Source organism: Cyanistes caeruleus, chromosome 2, assembly GCF_971803275.1.
Source record: "Cyanistes caeruleus chromosome 2, bCyaCae1.hap1.1, whole genome shotgun sequence".
Taxonomy (NCBI): domain Eukaryota; kingdom Metazoa; phylum Chordata; class Aves; order Passeriformes; family Paridae; genus Cyanistes; species Cyanistes caeruleus.
The window spans coordinates 117,647,365-117,673,977 of record NC_141702.1 but is presented as its reverse complement, the minus strand read 5'-3'; the positions used below and the strand labels follow the sequence as shown (position 1 = coordinate 117,673,977).

The following is a 26,613-nucleotide window of genomic DNA, read 5'->3' as shown; positions in this document are numbered from 1 at the left end:
CACATCATCAGAAGAGAGAAGGCCAAATATGTTTAGAAAACACAAAAGCTGACAAGGCTCAGATGGATGAAAAACTTCACTTTTGCCCTCCTGTGGGACTGTTTCTCAATGGTTGTAGGCAGCAATGACAATTCAAGAATGCCCAATGTATCTTGCCTGGTGCAACGTGGAGCATTTCCATGGGAAAGGGAAAGATGGGGATTTTTTTTTATTTTAATTGTTTTCTATTTGATGCTGTATGTATTTACCACTTCAATTCAGCCTTCTGCTAATTAATGCAGAAATGCTCTCTCTTTTGAAACTGACTGTACTAACCCACAGAAAACAAGGTATGTGCAATACAAAAGCAGCAGCTAATTGCAGCAGGGTCAAGATGCTGCAAAGGTAAAAATGCAAACAGATTGAAAGCCTTTCTCAACAACAAATATTGCCGTGGCAAGGGGCTCCATTTCAACACAGCTGTCACAAAACACGGTTCTAAGGGTGTTGTTTAGCACGTGAATTGTTCAGGTAATGTGAGCCAGTTCCATATGGTGCAGAACACAGCCACCACTTGGACTCAGCTCTCAGCAAACCCTACACTCACCATCACATCTGTAATTTCCCTAAGGCTGCATGTAAGAGGATCCTGCTGCTTTCACACATGAAAAAAAAGCCCCCCAAACAAGCCTGTGAATCGTAAAGTGCAACAAGAAATGTTTTTTGGGAAATGTAATTGATACTTCTTTAAAAAAGCTCTTACTGTTATTTGGCTCAGGCCAGCCAATCTCATTGTCAGAGTTGGTGACATGAAGTATTTGAATGCAAGATCAAGACTTTCTTTATCAAAACACAAGGCTGTATCCAAGGGTTCTTTCACTGTGCTCCACATTAAATCTGCCATGTTCCGGGCCGCGCTCTGCCGCAACTCCTGGTCTGACAGTTTACATAAATACCTGGGAGAAATTACAAATGGAAGGAAAACAAAAAGGGTATGATTCAAACTGGATATTCCTGGAGCCATTTTGATTATAGCAAATATGTATTTCCAATAGCTCTAAGATCACTCAGTCTTAAAATATCACTATTAAAAGTTAGCAACAATTAACGAAAAACACCAAGGAAAATCAGAAATATGTATAATATTTTTAAAAGTAAATAAATTGCTAAAGAGTTTTGAATAGCTTAAGTCTCTTCTCTTGCAGTCACCTTATCCAGTACAATGAGTTGCAATACAAATAAACTCTGCAAATGGAAGGCATAAAAAATAATTACTTACAAAAACTAATAATGTACAGAACCTGGTGGAACCTCAGTCTTACCTAAGCAGGACCAATACACAGAAAATCTGTAGTAAAATGCCTGTAAAGTTCACATACAAAACACCAACACAATTGAGAATTTCTTCTAACTGAATGTGAAAAATGTTTAGAAACAAGCTTTCCCAAGCTCATTTTGATGCCATTAAATATGGCACAGCGAAAGGTGCATGCATGCAAAGTTAGCATAACTCATTTTTTCTGCTGAACTTCAGTGTTTTGAAGTTTCAGCTACATCCAAACTAGATTTAACTACACAGAAATGCATTAAAAATCCATTTGTTTGACAGCCTAAGCCTGGATCCGTCCTTGGAGACTGGCCAAATAGATGCACGAATCTTTTAAAAAACACACGAGATATTAAACTACACTTAACCAGATTTATGCACCATTCCTTTGCATTTACATCATATAAACATCAGTACATTTTTTTTTTTCGAAAGCAAAACTACAGGCCCTGATTCTTATTTAGATAATGGCTCTTTTTCACAGCTCTTGTGTAGAGGCCTTAAAATAAACACACTTAAGTGATACTTAACACTGTCAAACAGAGAAAAGAGACTTCAGTGCAAATAATCCCAGAGACTGGAGATGTATGACAGGAATCACAGATCAGTAACAGGAGGACAAAAGAAGGACCATTCCAGGCTAAGGCAATCAGATCCTTCCCTGTTCTTTGTTGTGAGATTTGTCTTCTTGTGTGGAGCACTGGAAATCAAATCCTGGCAAGAAAATGCTGCTTCTGTGCTATGAGCTCTAAACAGAAGTAAAGTAGGGATGGAAAGGGAACATTAATTTAAAAAGTTCATCAGCAAAGAGGACCCAGTGACCTGCCTTTAACCTGCAGACAGGTGAGAGCTCTGAGGGGAAAATGTCCTGGTCTGTGTTACCAAACAATCATTGGTGATTAGCAAATGAGGTCATTTGTCACCAGCAAACAGTGATGGCAGCGCTCATGTTGCAGCCATGTATGTCCTCCCTACTGCCAAAGGGACATCCAGCATCTCTGTCCAGCTATGCCTACAGCAAGTTAAATACTGAGGATTTATTTTATGGGAGAGGCAGTGAATGAAAGGACAGAGGCCATAATTAAGCTCCCACACCCAATCGCAAAAATTTTGGAGTTGTCGTCCCTGGAAGTGTTCAAAAAAAGGACAGAAGTGGCACCTGGGGACACGGTTTAGTGGTGAACACAGCAGTGCAGGGTTAAAGGCTGGACTCCATCTCAGGGGTGTTTTCCAACCTTAATGTTTCTATGACTCTCAGCAATATCAGATCAATTTTCATCTCCCCATTTTTATATGTAAACTCTCACCAGGCCTGGCTCCCAGAGCTTTTCCATGTCCAGAATTCACATCAAGTCAGCATTTCTAAAAGTGAAGCATCTCTAAAAATTTCAGACATGTCCAAACACATCACATGAACTCTCTTATTTTACAAAGGACAGATGAGTGTCTGCATGCTCTGAGCAGGGGGATGGACACACCTAAACACACAAAGGAAGGGATGCTTTGATGGCTTCATTCAAGTTCTGTAACAGGACTTGGACCTGAAATCTTCCTCTCACTACAAAGTTTGGTGAAGTAACTACATTTATATAGTTTATAAAAGAGAAGATTTTTTAATTTAATACAACATTATCAGTCTAAACCTACTTTATTTATACAATTCACATTACATCCACATTTTGAACCTGAATCAGACTTGTGTCGTATTTTCTGTATTACAATATCAAGAGTGTGCTTCTAAAAGAACTGCACTTTAAAATAAGTGAAACTGTGGTGTAGGTGCATTTTCATAGCTACAGAACTACTTGAACAACAGTATCTTCTGTTTTGCCAATGCCCTAAAGAAAGCTACAGAGAACAGAGCACTTGTTACCACACAGTTTTTTAACACAACAGGGTTTTCTAACCTAAAAAGAAGCAGAAGACAGCAAACTCCTCTTCAGAAATGTAACTGCAGCCAACACTAGAAAATTTATTGGCACTACTACACCGGTCATAAATCAAACATGATCATATCTTTACTACAATGATTAAAAACCACAGAAACTTGCAGAGTAGGCCACACCTCCTTTTTTATTGTGGAAAGATAGAATGGCCTAGACCTGTCTGCATCAGTAACATTTTATGTTTTTAGAGGTATAACATTACTATTAAGAAAAAAGACATCTTTACTTAGCACTGGCAATTAACTCACATCTTCCCCTACACTGAGTACCTGTGAATTTGCTGCATTGCCTCACATAAGAACAGTGGAGCAAGGGAAAGGTCTATTTAACCCAAAAAAGCCGCTCTAAAAGTAGATTAAAGATTTATCCCATGTATAAAAAAAATGGATGAACCTATCTATTACTGTGAATTCATTTATCTCTTTCTATTTATATATTGGCTTTCTCATTAACCTATGCCAGTCAGTTTGACAATTATGCTTGAGTGAAAAACAAACTCCTTTCCCTTCTTCCATCTGCAACCTGACAATTGGATGGCACATTCTCCATACCTTTTTTTAAAAACCTGTGAATTACCATCTCTTACTTGTTATCTTCATATCATTCATACATGATATGAATTGCCCTGTCAAAAATCAAACCCCTCCCAGACTCTGTCTCCTCCTTTCAATGTAAATTTTTTATTGCCACCTTCTTTGTCACCCTTCCTACCACCGAGGTAGTTCTGTTATTATCTGCAGGATGGAAGGTGCGAAGTGTATAGACAGTATAGAAATGTGAATGTATGACTGACTCATATAATGGCTTAATAATAGCTTCCATTCTGTCCTTCATTATTTTTTTAATTCCTACATTTTTATCTTTTTGAGTCTGATGAGTATTAAGTCTTCAAGGAAGAGATGAATGATATGCCAAGACCTGTGTAATCTATTTAATCTGGCGTTTTTGCCTAAATGAGACTTTCAGAATAAAAGATAACTTTTTTATACATCTGCAGAAAGGATACTCCTCATATTATATGACATGTCCTGCCAGTCTGGCATTCTTAAAATAATCAATTAATAGATAGTATCTACATTTAGTTTTTTAAAAATATCAGTTTTAACCTAGTTATTTCACTTTGCTGTAATTGGGGACAGACAGAGTTCAGTTTTAAACACACACTCCCATGTTGATGTAATGCTTACAGTCACAACTTATGCCTCTGAATTTCACCTGTTTAGCTGTGAAACCATCTTTTTTCCCTTTAATCTGACTCCTTTGGACCACAGCTGCAAAAGGGCATCCAGCAGAATGAGTCAGTTCTCCTGAAATGTCTGGTTATTGTCTTCTGACTTAGCTATTCTTTTTACTTTAAATTCTCAGATTTTTTGGAAGAGGCAAGTATTTTTTGTGATTAAAACCTTCAAGGCTTATTACAAGAGGTTTTCATGACATGTAGTAGCAGCGCGTGGTCTTGGGTATTCCCATAAACCCCATCATAAGATGAGTATTTTTAACAGGGGAGTAATTTTTATTCTTTCAGCTGCATTCTCTATGAGAAGCATCATGGATCAGGAATTGTTTGGAGCTTCCACTTCCTCTGCATATACCAGTGCCACAACCACCCAGGAGCCACTGCCACTTGGAATTTCTTCTCAATGTGCTCCAGCACAGATTGCTGTTTCTGCCTAACTGGGGCACAGACAGGAATCCTTCACAAAAAAATGTCACCAGATCCATCTTCAAGCAGGAGACAGGGAGAAGGGGATGGGAGCAGAAAAGGGGCGGAACAAAATATACTCCTGGTCAGTGCTACTGCTGCACTTTCTACAGGACAGAACTCTCCATGGCACTTTCAAGCAACAGTCTCACCACTGAAAAAAACCTGTCCTCAAAACACCACTGCTGAGAGCTCCTGCAGTCCTGAGACATTCAGGATCTGGAACCTTCCAGAGCATCTCTCATCTCTGGTCTTGAGGCCGAAGATAGATGGAACCAATGTCTTTGGTCATAAAGAGACTTCATCACCCTCATTTATAACTGCAGTAAGTCAGGACTTACTTTGAGTCACTTTTGGAAGCCTCACTTAATGAGAACTTTGCAATTTTAAATACAGAATTCTAAGGTATTAGGATCCATATCAGCTTCCTTCTGAGGAGGTCAAAATCACTTCACTTCCTTACTGAAAGATGCAAATTTTATTTCATGTAATTTTTGATGTAATCCTTTATTTCTTTCCTAAACTGCTTATAAACACAGGCCCTTCAGAGGCAAGATGTGAATGCCATTGGCCAGGCAGAAAATAACATTTATTCATCTTTTTCTAGCAGCAGCAATAATTACAGGATTGTGTCCATGATCTCTAAAGATTCTAGCAGTGGTCTCCTCTCTCCAAATACACACTTTGGTGTTTTCCTTCATCCACTCCTTGTAGAAATAACCATGACATGAAGGGTAACCTCAGCTGATAAAAAGCGCTGCTGAGACGCCAATCAGGTGATCTCTCTTGCTGGTCAGCCCTACAAAATGCACTTCCTGCAAGGAATGTACAGGAGCAGCAATGGGAACTGAATCATAGCCCAGGAGCTTGTTCTACACCAAAACCCTTTCCAAACCCTTGCAGTTTGCAGGGCAGCAGAAGCTCTGCAGGATTTCTTTAAAAGGTGCTGTGCTGCTGTGCCCACGATTGTGTCCCCTTTTTTTTTTTTGTCTTTTTCCTGAAGTAAAAGCAGATGGAGACCCAGAGCCCTAAGCTGCTAAGCCAAGAGCTCCAAGTTTGACAACCACGTGGGGTGAGCTGCATCCATCAAGAAAGTCATCTTTCCCTGAAGGCATCTGTGTTCACTTCTGTCCCACAGAAAGGTACAGCACTAGAGGTTATTTTTGCTATATGGCCTCCAAGTTTCAGTCCCACTCCATAAGTGAATCTTCACTAAAAAAGCTCTGGATTTCGTAACATTGAGGAACCTCAGATCCCATCAGGATTCAGCTGTGAAAAATAAAAACTGGGAGAACTTCACCTTCCTGCTCTAAGCTGGGTTTTCCACTGATGTATCCTGTGTCAGTGTTACCTTTCTGATTGATGTGAGCCTACTGTAAATTCTACAAACAGACATCAAGGGCATTATTTATGGCAAGAAGACAAATCCCATTGCAAAGCAAATATTCTAATGGACAAAGAGGAAGACACGAGAAAACCGTCCCCCCCCAAAAAATCTTCTATATATCCCAGTGAACCCAGCTGCACCTATAGTTATAAAAGAGAAATGCTTTAAGCATTACAGGATGACAAGCAAGGATTAGCAGCAAAAACTACAGGATGTGTTGTTCTATCTCCCTCAAGCAGTTCCTTATTATCAGCCTAACTCTAATTGCTGATCCCTCAATGCTCTTTTTCATTTCCATACATTGAAAGAAGACAGGGAAGGCTCATGACCAAATTCCCAGGTACACCAACAACCATTAATGGAATATGTATGGAGACAAGCACTTGAAAATCCTCTGCCTGCCCTCTCTTGACTGCCTCATGATTAATAATTACCTTTGGAAGAATTCAAAGATAGCACATCAGCATTAAAGGAGTGCACATGGCTGGACTGTGACTCAAGAGTGATGTGTTTTAATAAAAGATCAAAATACTCTTCTCTCTGCTGATATCATTTTAGTAGAAACCACAGTACAGCAAAAGAGATCGACAGCCAAGTCAGTACTTAAATTTTTACAGTCAATATAAAACCAGACCATTTTAAAGTATGAAACAATTCCCAGTCTCATTGTTCTGGGAACCTGTTTGCTGCCAATGTAATTATTTTTGTTGAGTGTTATTTTATACTGGTATAGTTAAGACAGAATAATGTGTAAAGGCCCATTTTTTGCTATGAGCAGTATAAGCACATTTCTAGTATTACAGTTCAAGGAAACACAGAGCCTTGGAGGAGCTGTGGGTCTATGCAAAAGCAGTGGCTTGCACCAGAAAAATTTAATGTTGGGCCACTGGAAGGGGAATTAGCTGTGACCACACCCCTCCACCTCCAGGCAGACACACACACAGAGATCATTTCATCAGCAGCTCACTGAAATGTTTCTATTGTCCTGAGAAAGCCAATAAAAACAAATTGCTTGTATAATTAAATACCCTTACAAGTACTTCATTTTGAAAGTGTTATTTTCATGATAGACAGCTTGATAGAAAGAAAATCTTAGGGACTGGATATATTTAGCTACATAAAAGTGCGAGTAGACTTTTGATCACACTTCAGTTCCTGCCAGCTGGAAATAAAGAACATCAGAATGTGAAGCTGTGTTCAAACTCAGGGTCTGAAATCTCAGTGACTGCAGATTGCTCTTCTACTTACAGCATCTCACTGCAAACTTGATGTAGAGTTTCATGAAGATATCACAGTGAGGGAGACTGGAGTACAACTGGACCTGACTCAGCATGTCAGAATGGGGCTGGATGTCACACTCAATGTTCTTAATAAGACTGATCTGACTGATACTGAAATCAGATACAAGGAGCTGCCCAAACTCTAAACATTACCTTCACCCTCATTGTTGAAATGATGGTCAGAGCAACAACCCATACAATTAAAAGTATCAGCTGCAATTAGAAACAGGTGCTGTCAAAAAGTTCCACAAGAAAAATTCTTAAAATAAAAATTTACCTGATAACGTAAGTCCTAAAGGGTATAATGTGCTGCATGACAGCAGGGATGTGTAGCCATATTCTGATCTATAATGCAAAAACATAAATAGGTAAAGATTTCATTAATGACATTTAAAGAGAATGGTAAAAAACTGAAATACTGTTCGTACATTTGCACATGCAACCCCACTTTAAAAAAAGGCTTTCTTGGTGGTTTTTGTCCAACTTCTTAATATTCTGATTTTCCAAACTGTTATCTGAGAAATGCTTTTTTGATTTATAAAGAGGATTTGCATCTTTCCTGCTAGTGAGGTGGAAAATATAGACTTTGTATAAATAGTATCACACTGCCCAGCTGTCTCATTTTTGTATTTTCTGTAATTTCTTCAGTAGGAAAAACTGCTACTCAGCCTTATGGTTTTGGGGTTTTTTTTTTTTCTTTTTTCTTTAAAAGTTTACATGAAAATTATTCCGTTCTTTCAGTTCCTTGAAAGCCACTCCTAAATCAAGTAACATTGTTTGATTTGAGTTGTTTTGCTTCTCAGGGCTTACATATCCTATAAAATAAGATGTTTTACAAGTTGTGATTAAGCACAGTTTTTAACTACCATATTTGCATTTCTCATATTTCCCATTCTTCCTTTACCACCTTTGCAAAGCTGAATGCAGGAAGAAATAATATGCAGAATCAAAAAAAACCCCAAACCCTGAAACAGCTACTTAGCACCGCTGTGAGGTAAAACACCAACCAAACAACTTCCAGAGGCAAAGTCAGAAGTGTCATCTGCATTTCAAAAAGGAATTCAGAGCCTGTTAAACCTGTTACTCCTTGCCAGGTAAGGGATGGAGCACAGATGAAGCAGCAGCTGCTGCTGCTCCTGCCCACGTAAATTCAATCATGTGCATGCACAGCCCTTGTGAAAAGCAACCCCATCATTCACTCAGGGCCCTCTGCATCCCCACCTCTGCTCTTAAAAGAATTTCAGCTTTGCAGCTGATGCAAGAAATTCTGCCTAAGGACTCAATTCCATATGCAGAAAATGTATATATTCCTTTTTTGATATGAGAGAAAAATACTAGGCTGCAGTCAAACTTCTCACCAGCTTCTTTTCAACATTTCCAGCATTTGCCAAGGAACTTTTTGAGTCAGTTCTGACAAAAATATTTGCAGGCTTACTTTTTACAAGGCAACAAGCACTGCACAGTAACAATATAACCTACTTTGAAAGACAGACCAGCCAAATCTTCCCATTACAAAAAAAGACCACACTTGGAATAAACTTCTGATCCAACTGGCAGCCTCAAGAAGGAAAAAATGCTAACATCCCAAAGATACAAAGTGTCACTAGAAGATGCTTGTTCTAGAAACAGGAATTAAATAACTTTTTGACAAAGAATTTCAGGGATGACAAAGATATTACTGTGACTACAATTTGATTTTTAACACCATGTACTCTGTTTCAAATACAGTATGAAACACCAAAGAAAAGATATTTTTCTGTGAAATAAAATTATGAAATGTTTTTATCAATTTGTTTTTATAGCTTTCACTGTTCACAGAAATCTTCACTCTGTATTAATTCAAACTCCTAAGTTGAAACCATGCATCTGAAAACCTGCATTACACACAACCTTCATCCTCAGGATTCAATTAAAGCATCATTTTACACGTTACAAATGAAATTGTGATTTTGAATGTGGACTCACATTTGCATACTAAATCGTTTAACTGACATAACATATATAAAATTACATCAACAAGCATCTGTAAAATGACACAAAATAAAATTCCATCACTTTTTGCTTCCACCCACTATTAAGGCAAAGTATTCACTACATCTGTTCTGTTCTCAAGTTTCAGAGAGTTGTCTATTATTGGTTCCTTACCAGAGGTAATTAATTTCTAGAAGGTAGTGGCTAAACAACTCCATCATCTTACAGACTTGAAAAAAAACTCCAGCATGGACATTTGAAGGCATCTTTACAAGAATGGCTACTTAACTGCCATTCTCAAGAGTTACTACAGCTGTGAAAATGGACTTAAAGGTTACTACACACTGCACTGGGAACAAGTTAACAACTGACACTGCAGACTTATTATTGGAATAAATATCTCTACATCCCATAAAATCAAATATGTAGGGATAAAACCAAGGCAGATTAGCAGAGTTCTTGCTGAGACCACCAATATTTTGCTCAGTTTTGTGAATGATTCTTTTTGTTTTAGTGGAGTTTGGTGTATTGGCTCACAATAGGAAACTTTTCTTGAATTATTTATATTTACCTAAGTTCTATGAATTAATTATAGAGTGAAATGATTTAAAAACAAACGGGGAAAGAGAGACATTACCTCAAAATCCTGAACTCATGCATCACTACAGAGGTGGAGAAGTATCTTTTTTTTTAATATTGGAAGGTAAAATGTATTTTGTCCAAAAAATTAGCTGCCTTATTTGGCTGTAATAAATACACTGCATTTGAAAGGCAGCAGCAGCAATGCTTCCAAGTACACTGAGTGACATCAAAATGCAGTAAGTGGATGAATAAAGCACATTACATATAGAACATTTTCTTATACTTTCTGTAGTGAAGTGATGCATAAAAATAAAATTTAAATATAATTTTTTTTCAACAGTTTTCCTCAACTCACACAGATTTGTCAGCAAAGCCAGAGAGAGTCCAAAAGATGTTCATTGAATGGGAGAAGCTGTAATGCTGGAAGAGGCTGAGAAACAGCACTTTTGGTCACTGTTTGGGTCAAATTTCATTTTATCTGCCAGGCTTAGCCATAGAACTCACCTAAAACTGCTGCAAGAGACAGCTTAATGAGTTACCTACTAGAACCAAAGAGAAATGCAGAGTTGCTAAGTAAATATCTGAAAGAAGAAACTGCTGAGAAGTATTTTGGAATAGGACACATCACTAAGAATAAAGAAAATAAACAATTTATGTGGAGAAGAATGAAAACTTCCAAAAAGGGCAAAGAAGAAAGGCAGTTGCACTGATACAGGATACCCAGGAAATGGGATTTGTAGTCTGAATGCTGGTTTAAAAACACACTGATGTGATAGGGAGCTGCCATTCAAGCAGTTTTACCCCTTGTCACCAAAAATAAAACAGAAATGCAAAAATGTTTGGTTCTATGACCAAAATTTCCTTCTGAACCAGTGTAAGCTCCAAGAACACACATTTTCAGCAGATGGTTTGATGAGGACTGCACTGACAGTAGCTGGAGGTGAAGAACTCATCAGCTCACACAAAAAGGGCCAGCAGAGAACATATCTCACAAATTGAGAACATATCTCACAAATTGAGAACATATCTCACTACCAAACATGGAGAGGTGCTGCACCAGCCCTCCTGGGCAGGTTGAAAAGGAAGGAGCAAATCATGGCCTTGGCCATTTGTCCTCTGACCTGCAAGTCAGGAATTACCACACTAAAGGATCAGGAGAGTGGGATACAGGCCCCCAACACCAGCTTGATTTCGATCACTGGTTCCTTCAGAACATCTTCCTGGCTGGGTAGTATCAGCAACAAGGAAGGAAAGAAGATGTGTGGGAGGAAGGAGCTGGTTTTAAGTATTTCAAATTGCAATCAGTGTCAAAATCATGTCAAATTCACTTTGTACAAGTGTAACAAATTTCTGGTTTTCTTTTTGCCCATCCACAAGACAGGTCACAACTTCTATCCTGACATTACATTAAGTCTTCATATGTCTTTCCTCAGGGACTGGGTTTTATTATCACCAATCTCCTTCAAATCTCCACTAAAATCAATTCGTAATTCTGCCAGTCAAAAATCCCTGTGATTTCAAAATGCAGAAATGATGAAGGATATACATTCTAAAACTGTGAAAAAATGTGATTACCTCTATGCTGCAAATGTTTATAATGGTATAAAATCACAGGAAATTGAAGAGAAAAGGAATCCACAGGCTTTTCCTTGGTGCCCCATAGGGAATAGCTAAGTGAAAATACTCTGAAGAAACTAAAACCACTTCCATGGCACAATTTCAGGGACAGAAATGGCCTCTGACAACATTCTCTGAAGTATCTTTGGGGGCTCTTACAATCCTCCTGTCTAGGTACAACTTGGAAAACTAACTTGTGTGCTGCCAGGAGGCGCAGAGGGTTTTGATAATGAAATCCTCATTACCAACACGGGAAATTTACAGCCTTTTTATCCCTCCCTGGTCCCACAGAGTACTTGAAGACTTCAGATTCCTTTTATTTTTTGTGTTCAAGTGGAAGAGTTGAAAGGGGATACTTACATTAGACACCACTGTGATAAATGCATGTGCTATAAGGAACGGCAGCGTCTCGGGGGTTCCGTACTCAAAACAATCCTTCATGAGGGAAAGGCCATTTTTTCCACAAAACAGACAAACATAACGAAGCAAGTGCAATGGTACTTCTACATCCTAAAAAGATTCAAAAAACAGGAGAAGACTCAATACTAGATCATTCAGACATACAGAAAATTCAAAAGCTATGTAAGTGTAACACAAATCCATATAGTTATGGTTATATAAAATAACCATGTAACATGGTTATTTGAAGTTTCTAGGAAATGTGCACCTATTTAAAAGTGGACAACTTACATTCATATCACAGAACGCCCCTAATATATTGCTTTCTTGAGCAGAAATATCCTGTTTAAAGAAAAAAATTAAAATTAACTCAAGCAATAAAAACACATTTATTGAACAAAAAACCAACTGCTGTTTCCCAGGTATCACAGTCAACAACAAAAAACCCAAATTCCAAATTCAGAGGAAGACAGAAGCTCAAGCTTTGCTCCATTTTTCCACTGCTCCATACTTTTTACCTCTGTTAATAAAAATAAATACACAAATATACTTAAGAGAACATTTCAGCAGCGTCTCTCCAAGGCTGGATTAATAGATTATTCTTCAATCCCACCCCTGTTCAGATCACCAGTTTTTTCAATAGGAATATGGCAAAGGGCATAGTTAGTCACACCAGCCTGAGAAATACAGAATAGAACCAGTCCAGGGACTTTGAAATGCAATTTCTAAAAAAGATAAGACATATATACAAACATGTGAATTTACATGAACTGCAGGACATCCTACGATCCTACAGTTAATGATTTAAAGGGTTAAAATGTCAAAATATTCACTGTCATGGAAATACTAAAAATCTTTCATTTCAACTATATTTTTACATGTAAGAAAACACATTGTACAAAATAAACATCAAACTTTTACAGGAGTGAGTTAAGTGAAGAAGGGGAAGGAATTATATCATCCTATCACTCTGTTAGCTACTTGCTGCAACAAGAAATTTATTTTCTAGAAGCACTAAACTTAAAACGGTTTAGGAAAATAGCTTTTCTTTTTAATGTCTACAAAATCCACTTGTTGGGCTGTACAGAGTGGGAAGTTTCTTTATTAGGGCTGTAACATATTGCAGGTTTCATACACATTGCTGGGGGCAAAAGGGCACTGAAGGTATAAAAAGTGGCTGTAAAACCCAACATTGCCATGGATACTTGTAGGTAAAGCCACACAATTCCTCTTTTTCTCATCCCTCCATGCCAAACATCCAGTATTGATACTCACTAAATCAAATGCAAGTTTAACATAAAGTTAAGTTTTTAAATGAAATTTCCCGAATATATTTTGAATAGCTGTGTAGGAGTAAGCTTAGAACTGTACCAGAGGATGCTGGAGGCAAGCAATTTTGGATGGATTAAGTGTGATACAAACATTTTGAATTATTCAATATGCTCATATTATAGCTAAGCATTTATTTTCTTTTTTTCTTCTGCTGAACTCTAAGTCATGCCTGAACTCGTGATACTCTACCAGTTATTTTTAAAACAGCTTTGAAGGCAGTAGGTGGTATGTTTTTAAGCAGCAAGAAAAGGTGTTCAGTGCTCTGCTCATGAAAACTGCAGAAATGGTGTGAGAAATTTCATTAGTTTTCTTGAAAAAAACAGAGATTTGTTGTCAAGTGAACTGCAGTTCTTAGAATGCGGAAATCCCAAACTCACAGAGGGCTGGTGCACGAGTCCTGCAAAGCTTGGGAAAGGCTGCAGTTGAGAGACTGGGTCTGGAAATGTGATTTCTGTTCTTGCAGACGGGAAACAGAACAGTCTGAGAGCTCCTTCAACTCAAACTTAGGAGGAAGTAAGAGACTTCCTCATGGGAATCTCATATGGCATTAAAACCCACCATCACTTCAGGAGCAGCTAGAACAGCTTTCCAGGACTTCTAAGAAAGCAGGGGTAGTGCTGTCCCAAAGCCACACAGCCAAAAGGAAAGGAGAATGGTTTCAAACTGCCAGAGGGCAGGGCTAGATTTGTGACTAAGAAGAAATTCTTCCCTGTGAGGATGGTGAAGCCCAGGCCCAGGCTGCCCAGAGAAGCTGTGGCTGCTCCATCCCTGGCAGTGCCCAGGCTGGATGAGGCTTGGAGCAACCTGGGATAGTGGAAGGTGTCCCCACGGCAGGGGTTTGGAATGAGATGAGCTTTAAGGTTTCTTCCATGCATTCCATAATAAAATGAACTGGCTGAGGTCTGACCTGGACACAAGCTTGGCAGAAAGCACACATATCTTCCAAGATATTCCCATATTTACTTGAAAAGGAGAAGCAGAGAGCACAAGACCCCAAACAGTCAGGGTCTGCAGCTACAGACACCTCAACAACTGATTTGGTTTCCTCTTTCATGTCATCCTCCGTCAAGATCTGTTAAACGATCAGGTAACTCCCTTCTGATTCATTGTTCACTCTGAGACAGTGCAGAGCTCAGGAGTGCACTCTACATTGTTGCTTCTTTCTATACAGGATTTTAAGAGCCTCCTTTTATAGATTCTTTTTTCCCCTCCTCTGAAGTGCCCGTTCCAGGTATTTCACTTGCTGCACTAAGTATGAAAAGGATAGGGTATAAAGCACTCTGTATGCAAGGGATAAAAACATCCCATAAAGAAAAAAAAAGATTAATTTCAAAACATGAACATTTAAAAAAAATAAACAACCAACCATATCTTTAAAAATACTTTTAGTTCATTTTGTTTAGGATTAAAAATACCAACAAATGCCCCTCAGCACCAAAAACGTTGATAGACTTTAAGAAAGGTATGTACATGGCTCTTCTGGGTACCAAATAGGTTGCTGTGGTTTTCACTCTCACTTTAGAGACATTGTAAAGGACAGAAACAATCCTTAGCCCATATAATTTAAGGAGAGATCTGTATGATCCTACAGGCAGAGACACCTTTCAGAGTACCAACAAATCTTGCTATGCTGTTCATTTTCATGCAACTTCATGAACGCTTGAACAAGGGAAAACCTCCTGCTACCACATGAATGTTTTCCTTCTCCACCACAGTCCAGTGTGAAATGGCTTTGGCAAGCAGCTGAGAAGAGGATTAGACTTCAAGACTTGTCTGCTGCCATTAAGAACAAAGCCCTTGGAGATGTCTGCAGAGCAAAGGAGGAGGGAAATACTGATCGCTAATGGTTACACTGGGAAAGCCTTACACTGGAAATTCTTAAATGGCAGCCTAAGAGGCCATTGTGAGGCACAGCAAACCCTCAATGGATGTGGTAACTCCATGAAACTGAAAGTTCACCTCAACAATCTAAAACAAGGAAATTTCTGAAGTCAGTCAAAGCAGAGACTGAAGCCTGCTCTGGATCAGCAAACTTCCTGGGCAAAGGAAATGTTTAGTGGGAGAGGGAGAGCTACACCAGCTTCTTCCCAATAAATTTTTGGCAGATTCAGGCTGTTCTGGGATCTGTTTAACTTACAAGTATAGCTAATGCACTTAAAGCAGAGATTTTTTATTTTAGGATCTCTTGAGGACTGAAACCAAGCCTGATTTAAAGCAAGAAGTGCTCTTATTTCTGGGAATAATAACTTGTCTCAGTTCAGCTAAGATGTGTTCTAGACTGCAATCCAAAATTAAATTCTAAACCTCAGTGAGTCACTCATGGGAGCAGAAAGTTTTGACATGAAAACAGTGGAATAACAGAATCCTAGCGCTTCTCAGATGCAGAAAATATCAGTTTGTAAGTAATAGTATTGATGCTGGGACTTTTTAAGCAAAGTAAAAAAATCTCCCTTCCAAAAGATGTACACAAATATGGCGGGCTGGGACACCTCCATAATCCAGACCTGAAAACACACAAAGTCTAGCAGAAAGGAAAAAAATTCCCTTACCTGCCTGTACCTCAGGAAAGTCGTTTCCTTTCTCAGCTTCCCCTTAAGTTATGTTTTTAGTATAGCTAATGAATGTATTTGGTAATTCAAGTGATGTATAAGAGATGATACATATATTATATATACATTAGTATGTCTGGAGCGATGGGCATCATCACAGCACAGCAACCTACAACAGATCTGGATCTAAATCACTCCAAGGCTGCACACCAAGGGAAAAAGAAATCCCATCAGGCACCTGGAGATTTTCTTTTGATCGTTTGGAAGTGTAATTCAAAGAGAAGAAAAAAAATACATGAAACAGTAATTTAAAAGAAGCAAGTGTGATAGTCCATAGAAAAGCTGTTCCAGAATTGTTCATTCCACATTCCTCTGAAGCCAGTCTTAGTACATATCCCACAGGAGTGCATAAATCAATTCACTTTATATCTGTACAGGTATACTTGAAACTACCTCTGTTAACTTATGCCCATATGGTTTGGAGAAGAACAAGAACCAAAATCCAGCCCACCTAAAAAACCTGCTGTGTAGGGGCTTTCAACTCCTTTCCTTTAATTTATTTAATTTCCTTTAATTTAATTAATTTTCATTAATTTCTTGTCAGGTAGGCAGCATTCTTTCAGTAAGAACTGATCAGATGCTGTGACCACCCTAACTTACACAATTATATCTGACTCAGCATCTTCTCAATTTGGACTTAAGTTTATAAAGCAAATTTCAACATTAAGAGTTCCAGTGAGCTCCCACAATTCTTTAAAAATAAAATAAAAGGAGTGAATTAGCTGCACTTTAATTCTCCACTTCGACTTTCTCAGAAGTTTGTTGGATAGAAGCTTTTCCTATACAGTGAAATGTACATCTAATTTGCATACGAATATTGTAAAATAACTCTTTAGTTATTATTAGACTAACACAAGTTGATCAAAAGCCAACCATTCCAAAAACGTATTGCTTCCACTAGGAAAGGCTAACAACATCATATTTATTTCAGAAACTGTGAATTAAACACGGCAGGTTTTGGATTTAATTTTTTTTTAAAGGAAAATAGGGGAAATATGAATGGCAGCCACAACAAATATCAGAGAGAAAAATCAGCACCCTGGAACAAAGCAACCTGTGTAGAGCTCAGTTATTCCAGTTGATTAACCAGCTGTTCTAACAAGCTGTGTCTTGCACAAAGTTTAGTTTTTGAAGCTTTGCTTCTACAACCACAGATTGCAATGAAATAGTCCCCTTTTTGCCTATCTGTTATTTCAACAGCACAATAGTTCAGTGTACAGTTCCAGCCAACATATTATCAATATCAATTATCAATACATTACCTGTAACAATTAAGCATAAAGGAAGTGGAAGAGCATGTGCCACTTACAAAGTTTCTCTAAAAAACTCTACTGAAGCTAACGACAGCTAACAGCAATCTGCCCATTAATGAGAACAATTAACCTTTCACCAAATAATTCAAGATAGACACAAAGAGAAGATATACCTCTATTGTGGGGTGAGTATTATGCTTATAAGCTGTGTACAGAGGAAACTGAATCTGAAAAATTTTTGCCACACACAGCAGCAGCTTCTCCTTCTCATCAGTACTCCATAAGTTAAAAGCATCTGTGTTCTTTGCGGGCTCCTCCTCGCTCAGGATACAAGTTCTTGCAGAATCAAACTTTTTCTCTAGAGGTTTTTGTCGCTCTCCATTTTCTTCTTCGTGAGACTCTCTTTCTACATTCAGGGGCTCATCAGCATGATTACTCTGCTCTGGCCATGTTGAATCTATATTAATAGTGCAATGTTTACAGAGCTGGTCCCGCAGAGCTTGGACTTGGGCAATCACTAAGTTAATAAGCGCACAAACTACTTGGTTAAAGATCTCCAGATGTTTATACTCCTTGAAACAGCACAAACATTGTCTGTAAGAAAAGAGAAAAAAAAAAAAAATAAAAATTCCTACGGTTAAAATCAGGTGGGTACTTAACCAAGAGAAGTCTACACATTAAAACAATTTAAACAACAAGTTATTGACAAGCATCATAAAATAAAGGAAGTCCAAATGAAACAGACTCTACCCAGCAGCAAGTGGGAGTCACCCTCCTTAAGCCTTGAGAACACCCCATTATTTCCAAATGCTTAGCAAAACTATGAAGTCCCTATTATCATTTATGAAGTCCCTGTTATTATTTAGCAGCTGCTACAGCAAGAAAAAAAGCAGAAAAAAAGTCTTGTGGGCAAGGTCACTGTGTTACTGAAGAAGTCACATTTTTCAGTATGTTTCTGACTCCATTTCCTCATCTGGTTTTCTCTATTGCTCTTCACTGCAATAAATCATCCTGACATTCTTGTCAGCTGTGTAAGAACTCGTTATTGTTATTTTCAAATCAACAGGGCTGCAAAGCAATTTTATTTCTAATGAACTATTTAAGTTCACTTCCTTTATCTGCATTTGGATGGTGATCCCATGTACACCGATATCCTTTATCCATCTAGGAAAAAGCAGCTCAAGTATCTCCAGTACTTTCTTCACTTGGCAGGCTCAGAGATTATTCCCCTGCTTATCTACTGACACACTGTAAACTGTAAAGAACAAGAGGGGGAAACTACACCATCCCTTTGACAGTATCACTAAAAAATCAATTAAATCATTAAGCTCAAAAGCTCTAATGTAACTCTAGTTGTGGGCAAGGATAACTGTGGATGCCAAACAGATGCTGGGTGCATAAACCCCTGAGGTAGGTACCCTAAACCTATTGTCTGGGAATAGTCGCTTTTCCATACAAACAAGCACCTCCCTCATTCTGACAAAAAGGGTGAAGGATATTCCTGTAAAAGGATTTAAATCCTGGAGAACACAGAACAGAAAGCCATCATTGCACTGTCCTCACTTGCTGAAGAATAAAATTAAGGCTGCATGCTTGTGACAGGCTCTGGGAGAGGGACTCTGCTCTTTCTGACTCAAACTCTACTACACAAACTAACTCCTGCATAAACTGGGAGCTGTCTTGCAGCAGAGATGTTCTCCATCTCCTGTTAGACAGAGAACAATGGACTCCAGCCCACAACCAGAGTTCTCAGATATTAAACTGAAATAAAACTCATGTGTACCACTTCAAAAAAAATCAGTAGATAAAAGATAGGGCAAAAAATCATCAGTAAGTAGCAATTATTTTTTTCTGCCAACACAGCATTTAATTTAGAGACTGGGATTAATAAATTTTAATTTTTAGGGGAAAAAAAAAAATCAAGAGAACCCAGAGCTATGACAGGTAGAGGGTGCTGCCTCTCTTGATGGAACGCAAACATGCCCTTGAGCTACAGCTCTTAAAAGCACATACTTTCTGAATACAGATATTTATTTTTTTTCAGTGGGTTAGACAAAAAGGTAACATTCAGGATTCCCTAATTCCAGCAAAGATACAGTGACTGGAGCATCTAAACCCCTTCGCTCCACTTGTGCAGGAAGAAAAAATCCCTTTAATATTGTGTAAATGGAGTGTGCCTTTACCCATGTGAAAAACATTCTTGTCATTTACTTGTAAATGTACTTTCATGTTAACAAATGACAACAAGGGACTGCAGGCAAAACCCAGTGTATCCTCAAGCATTTATCCTGGGGGAAAATTATGTTCAAAAGGTCCATCACTTATGCCTACAAATTACTGTCCCACTTGAGAGCAATAAATCATCCTCAATAACAATGAAAAGTCTGGTGAAGGCTCCTCATATACTGAAGAATTATTTTCCAAGACAGAGGTATGTGCAAAACCTCTAAGTCTTCCTCTGTTGGAATGTGAGGCTCACAGGAAGAAGAGCTCCACCAAAAATTGAGGAGATCAATAAAAAGTGAGCATTCTACTTCTTTGAACACAACAATTCCCAGAAGAAAACTAAAACAGAATCACTACGTGGAGCTGGAAGAAAAAGGTGCTCTTCAGGGTGAGCCACCAAGTGATCTTCTGAAGGAAAGCAGTTTTAAACTACAGACAATAAAGTAAAAAGTAGTTGTTAAGGAAGGCCTCAAACCCACAACAAGCAGAACTCCCAAAAGCTGATTTGGCAGAGTAGGGCCAGGACATGAAATGAAATTGTCAGGTAAAACTCCTTCCTGTGGCCTCTTTGTTAGATTCTCCTTTTAACAGCTTAAGGACTGTTCTCCAGGCTCTTCCAATATAAAACCACTATGTGTGAAAGGAAACCAGAAGAAAATAAAGAGTTAAATACTATCCAATCTTTTTTTTTTTCTTCAGGTTGGATTTGTCAAGCTGTAGAACAGAACGAAACTCTGAACAGATGATGACCTGGAAAACTGGGTTGCAATTGTTCTCTGACAAACTTGGCATCTAGGACCTGTCAAGAAATGTCAGGAGGCTGGTTTCTGTGCCTGCTGTTTATTTTGATTTAAAAATTCCTTCTCTGTGTCTAAAAGCACATGGCAAAAGAAAATGAACTTGGCCTATAATTTTTGGGCAAAATGAGGAAGAGTAAGTTTCCTTTCACAGATATCCAAAAGGTGACATTCTATTTTTTTTCTTTTGGAGTCTTCTAAATACTTGACTAATGCTGTCCAATTTATCCTCTACGCTTTTCTCACAATTACTTATGATTCAGTGGATTTAGTTTGGTCTTAAAACTACTGCTGAACACTAAATTCCAAATATCTTCACTGTAGATTCTTTCTATAAAGTAATAGCCATACATTTCCCTGTGCTGGAAAAAAATAAGTAGCTGTGAAGTAATATATCATTATATCATAATGTAATTATAACATTACTTTAAAGAAACAAGCTCAAAACAACAGTAATTAAAATACTAGATTAAAAAGAATAATGTAGTTGATTCAAGACAAAAACGTGCAAAGCATTTGATCAGTTTAGTAGCTATGGGCTGCAATCCCTCATCACCTTGACTCAGAGTATTAGAACATGCAGAAAAATTTAACATGATGGTTCCATTCAGTCACCTTTACTTAAATTCTTCTTACCCTACCCTGCCTTTGCAGAAGATGGGTCACAAAATTTCATGTTAAAGCACAAGACACATTGCTTGTACGCAATTATTACAACATCCAGAATGCCAATTGTATTCAAAATACGCTTTGCCCAAAATGCACTGGGTAACGAGTTTATTTTTATTTTCTAAGTAGTAAAACCGTCTTTATTCTCCAGGTATCACTTAGCTACACATTAATAATTTGCTAATTCTAATCACTCTTCTGTATTTTAAAAAGGGGAAACTGTTTTTCACATCCAGCATCCTGAGCATTCAAACTCAATCCAAAATTACCTTTGCGTCCATGAATTGATGTAAGCAAATATCTTGAGGGCATGTTCCTTTCTGAGCTGCAAAGCATCACCACCTTCAATGTCTGATACTAAAGAAAACAAAACCAAACACATTAGGAGGAAAAAAATCCCAACGTGCAGCTGTTCTGTCTTAATTAGAAATTACCTTTGACAGCACAAAAAAATACTTTACTGAAGCAAAAACATGTAGATTTGGTTAACCAAAGTTTAGATGCAAGTGACTTGAAAACTCAAAATGCACAATGTTCTTGAATACCGCTGCAAAGTTCATGATTGAGAACAGACCCTTCTTGTAATCCTATTTTTATGAAATATTCCTCAGAAGCGTTACTGGGAACTCTTGATTGATGTGCACTTTCAAGTATGAACTTTCAACAACTTTACTCATTAACCAGATGCCTTGGGTTTGACTTTTTGTTTTGCTGGGGTTTTTTTTCCCCCCCAGATTTTTAAATGTCTGCATTCTGAGATGACCCTGAGACCTCAACTTCCTTTTCCTGATCAGATAAAGACTGGGAAAAACAAGCAAACAAACAAAACTCAAACCACAACAAAACTATCAAGATAAGAACAATGTGCTGTGTACATATAAGGTTATTTCAGACTGAGCTGATGATTATTGCTTTCAAATATAGACACATCTATCATGACATTTAACCATAATGAATCACTAATTGGCAAAATGATAAAGGCTTACCACATTTATTACAGAGGAAACCAGAACAGTTCTGTACCGAGTTCAAACCCTGAATGCTTCACTCAGGGATTATCAAATGTCCCACTTCCATTTAAAAATGCTTCTATACTCAAATAAGGCCAACATCAGCAGGTCCACAGCTCCTCTTACACAGCACCTGATTATATCCCAGGGCACTGGATTCTGCCTCCTGGCCACACACCTTTCCTCAACTACCAGTGCACACTGCTTGCTTCCTCCTTGTCCTAAATTTCCAAACATTTGTACAATTATCTAATTGCTACACAAATCAAGGTCAGCATTCCTTTTAAGTAGATCTTTTTCATTTCACTTGAAATTTCAAGTATTACACACTCATAAATCCACTTCACAAGCAAACTTTGTGGGAAAGGTTCTCGAACAGCAGTGAGCTCTTCAGCATCCCTGCCTTAACCTCCTCTCCAACCTCAGCCTTGAAAGGTCCTGTGTGATCCATCCATACAGGTTTCCAAAAACTAAAGCTAATGAAAGTCTGTGGGCATGGATCAGAAAGCAAAGTTCAGAAGAAAACCACTTCACAGAACAATCACAATGAACAAATACTTATGACTTCTTTGAAATAAGGACATCACGCATGCACATACATCCACATTTTCATACATATGCATATATACAAATATAAAAACACCCAAAAAGCCTCTGAACAGGATACCATCAAACTTAAAAACCACTTTTCTGTCTCACTCCTGTAAGGCTCTAAAGACCCTACACAACACTGGATAAAGCTCAAGATGGAGAAGCAAACTAAAACATGGGTATCACTCAATATCACCTTTTATTTTAAACACCACGAATTACCAGGATAGTTGACTTTCTGAAAGCCAAAGCACAGCACTGAAGAAACCAAGAACTCCATCACACAATTTAGGTCAAGCTTACCACCAAAGACAGATCCTTAGCTATAGACAGTACCTAAAAAAAAACAAGCCCCAAAAAACCCTGCCCAGCATCAAAGGTTCATAAAGCTTCCATTTTCCCAGTTTTATGAGCATTGTTTCACTAGATGAAGTCCTTTAAACCTGACCAAAAAAAAAAAAAAATTGTTTACAATTTAGTAGCAACAAAGCTGATTTTACCTTGTAGGATCTTACACATACACTTTTAACACTTCCCTCATCCCCACATCACCCCACTCTAACAAGTGGGACAGTAACTCCAACTTCCAGAGCAGCGTTTTCATTGCAAAAGTTTGACTCGCTCCTAGATTTCCTTCTTTGAGATTATAAAGAACCGAAAGTTAAGCAAACTGGCTCCTTAAAAGCTACAATTGCCATGTAAAGAAGACAGAATAGAGAAGTTATGGAAATGCTGAAACTAATGCCCCAGGTCAAAAAATGGGGAGGTATTTGCACAAGTTGGAGAACCTGTTATTTTCCTGATTATGCATTCTACATCTCACACACTGACCAACTGGTCTTATTTCTTAATCACTGATAATTAATACAGTGGCTACAGATGTGATTTCCCTTTGTGTTTCTGTACCTAGAAATAATATTGTGTTTACTCCTGAAAAGACAAGATGCTCCAAGCGGGAGGAAGCACACTGAGGCTGCAGTTTTCCATGGAACGTAGCAAAGTCTGTGCCACCACCAAAAGGTGCAGTGACACATGTGGAAGGGCTTCTCCTCCTGGACCTTAGCTCAAGTTCTCTTTTGCTCCTTAGCAGAAATTATCTTGTTCAATTAATTTCTGTCCTCAGAACCAAAATTTCAATCACAGGCCTTTGAGTTCCTCTGAGTATCAGCTCTGTGGATACTCCTGATTTTACAGCCCCTCTGTTTAGGAGCACATACAGTTCAAAGTAGAGATACAAATGGTTCTGAAGCATTTCAAAGAATTTTTTAATTGAAAAAAGTACAGCTGGAAAAGCAACAGGAATAAACACACTCATTATCATTCCTGGGCATTTCTGATTTCTATCAATTCTGTAGGAACTTCCTTGCTGCACAATTTCACTTACAAATCATGATGTTTGCCTCTCCTTTTAAATTAGCTTTCTTCTACCTTGAAGGGGCCAGTAGATAAACCAGACTCATTCACTTAAGAATAAATCCTGTCCTTTATTCTCTCCCATACTCCAGCATGCTGCCATGCCTCAGGAACCTCCTCAATCTGCTGCCTCCCCACTTTCTCACACTTTCACCGTTTCAAATCCAGCAGTAACAATCTTGTCAAACTTTTACAAAAACTTCTACTGCACCAAGCCTCCTGCCTGCAAATTGATGTAGTAGATAAGACTTCTCCCTAGTTTCACACCTAAAACAGTGATTCCCACAGGATACACAAAGTTACCCTTGTGTCCTCGAAGAGCCTCCAAACCTCATCAAAGCAGCAGCCTGAGTGCCCTCATGAATAAGAATTGATAATATGTGCTCCAGAGCTTTCCAGCCAGGCATTCCAGGATCTCTAAGTTTCTGTCTCAGCAGTGGCAGTCCGATCCTAGGCTCAGCTCCTTCCTGTCTGCAGAGGCTGCTTCTTTCTCCAGGAACTCGCAAGGCAGCAACGTTAGAGATTCTCTCCTTCCCCATCTCTGAGCTCAACTTTCTTCTCCTTCCTTAAATTTGCTCTACCAACACTTTCTGCTCAGTTAAAGCCTCTTAGACTTTCCCACCCTCCAGTCATTCCTTTTTCCTCTTACATTCCATGCACACAAACACCTTTCACCCTGCACTACATGCAATTTCACAATCAATATATCCCAGTTCAGACCCACACTACAATGGCATCCGTAACCACACATTTCAAACAGCATCAGCATTCCAGAGTAGGAACTGCACAAATCCAACTGGCCAATCCAGCTGAAAACTACTCACATTCTTGTTGGCTTTGTAAGCCGAGGAATACTCGGGCTGGCACTTTATGAGCAGGGGAAGCTGGGAAGGGAAGTGGGAGGAATGTGAAGCTGGGAGAAGTAAACACCTTTGGAGTAACCGGAGTTGTAAAATTGCCCCGCCCCATCTGGAGCAACTTCACCCCCATATTGCTCATCTGTGGGCAAAGATGTGGTTACTATTAGAGTCTCAAAAATCCAGGATATTAAAGGCTTTAAACACAGAACTAACTAGCAGAAAGAAGGAAAACTAGGATGCAGGTAAATTCCAGCTAAATATATTCTACCAATATAATGCAGGAAATGGGGTACTTGCAAGGTATACTCATTTCACTGAGAAGTCACAAGATGGTTAACAGATCTTTTTATCACAGTAAAACCACAGAACAAAAAGCTGAGCTCATAACTAACCTGATTTAGTATCTTCTATAAGTTTATACTTACTTATAAGTGTATAAGTTTCCAGATATTCTTAAAAAAAAAATATCAGACTGACTTAAAGTGTAATTGTTTATTCAAGTAGCTGAGGAGAAGCCAAAACACACCATGGTCAAAGTAAAAATTTAAAACATTTCATAGAAAAAAAAATAAAAAAGGTATTTTCCTTGCTGTTTCCCCTCTCTCCTGTTTTACTTGGCTGGCCCTAAATGAAAACTTGGGTGATTTACCTAATCTTTCACAGAAGGGTGATTTGCTAAAAGTGTGTTACAGTGCTACAAACAACACAAGCTCCCCAACTCATAAAGACCCCTATAAATAAATTGACTAAACCAAGAAAATGACAGAAGATGAGAAAAATACAGATCAACTGCAAAGAAGAGGGCAATACAATTTCAAAATACAACTGTGGCCAAAGGAAGCTAAGCTCCTAAGTGCATTTTTAGCAAGAACTTGGGAGCTAGAGGAACACACTGTAATTAGACCTCAAGGACAACCATCATGCTGGACTTGCGGGGAATATCTTATATCCAAAGGTCACTTATCATACCAAGTACAAAATCAAATGGCAAGCAAAAATAATCATTTTTAAAAGCGTACTTTCTCTACTTCCAGCAACAGACCAGAGTCAGAAGTAAATAATACAACACTCTTTAAGATCTGTAACTCTAATTTCTCTAAATTCCAAACTGTGACAAGATCCAGTTGCATATGGATTGTGCTCCCTCCCCCCTCCTCCACCAAGCCTCATCTGATATCAGCTTCTCATGGGAAAGCCCAGATCACTTGCAGAATGAACATTATTCTCAGAAATTGGCCACTGATACCGAATAAACAGAGGAAATGAGCCATACACTAAACAAAGCAGCATTAGGAGCAATAATACTAATCTTGAAAGAAATCTTTATGTATATACATATAAGAATGTACAACTTTTTGTGTACCACTGCTCACACAGAGAACCAGCACATTTTTTTCAATGAATTGGGATGTTTTCAGTGATTAGTAGGGGGTTTCTTTTGCTTAGGATCAACAATATGTAATATGATAGCCACAGAGCTCAGCATCTCCTATTGCCTTTCTACCTTCACCTATTAGAATTACATTTTTTTTTATTATAAAGAATTCATGACTGCCTTAGATTGCTTCACCAAAGTTCTTCCTGACCTTTATGGAGCCATCCTTGACAAGTATTTCATAGGACAGTGTCAGCTTGAAGTTCAACTATCCAAACAGTTCCCTAC

The 26,613-nt window shown here is 38.3% G+C and overlaps 1 protein-coding gene across 14 annotated transcripts in view; it reads right to left on the bottom strand.

The window, feature by feature from the left end:
* USP34 (ubiquitin specific peptidase 34) overlaps positions 1-26,613 on the bottom strand; it is a 117,174-nt gene that overhangs the window by 71,631 nt on the left and 18,930 nt on the right. For all 14 annotated transcript variants that reach the window (XM_086874069.1, XM_086874108.1, XM_086874098.1 and 11 more), the window contains exons 2-7: positions 21,346-21,433; positions 17,558-17,978; positions 12,482-12,532; positions 12,152-12,301; positions 7,899-7,966; positions 743-935 (exon numbers count right to left, since the gene is read on the bottom strand). In XM_086874069.1, coding sequence (XP_086730195.1) covers positions 743-935; positions 7,899-7,966; positions 12,152-12,301; positions 12,482-12,532; positions 17,558-17,978; positions 21,346-21,433 — 971 coding nt within the window. The remainder of the gene's footprint in view (positions 1-742; positions 936-7,898; positions 7,967-12,151; positions 12,302-12,481; positions 12,533-17,557; positions 17,979-21,345; positions 21,434-26,613) is intronic.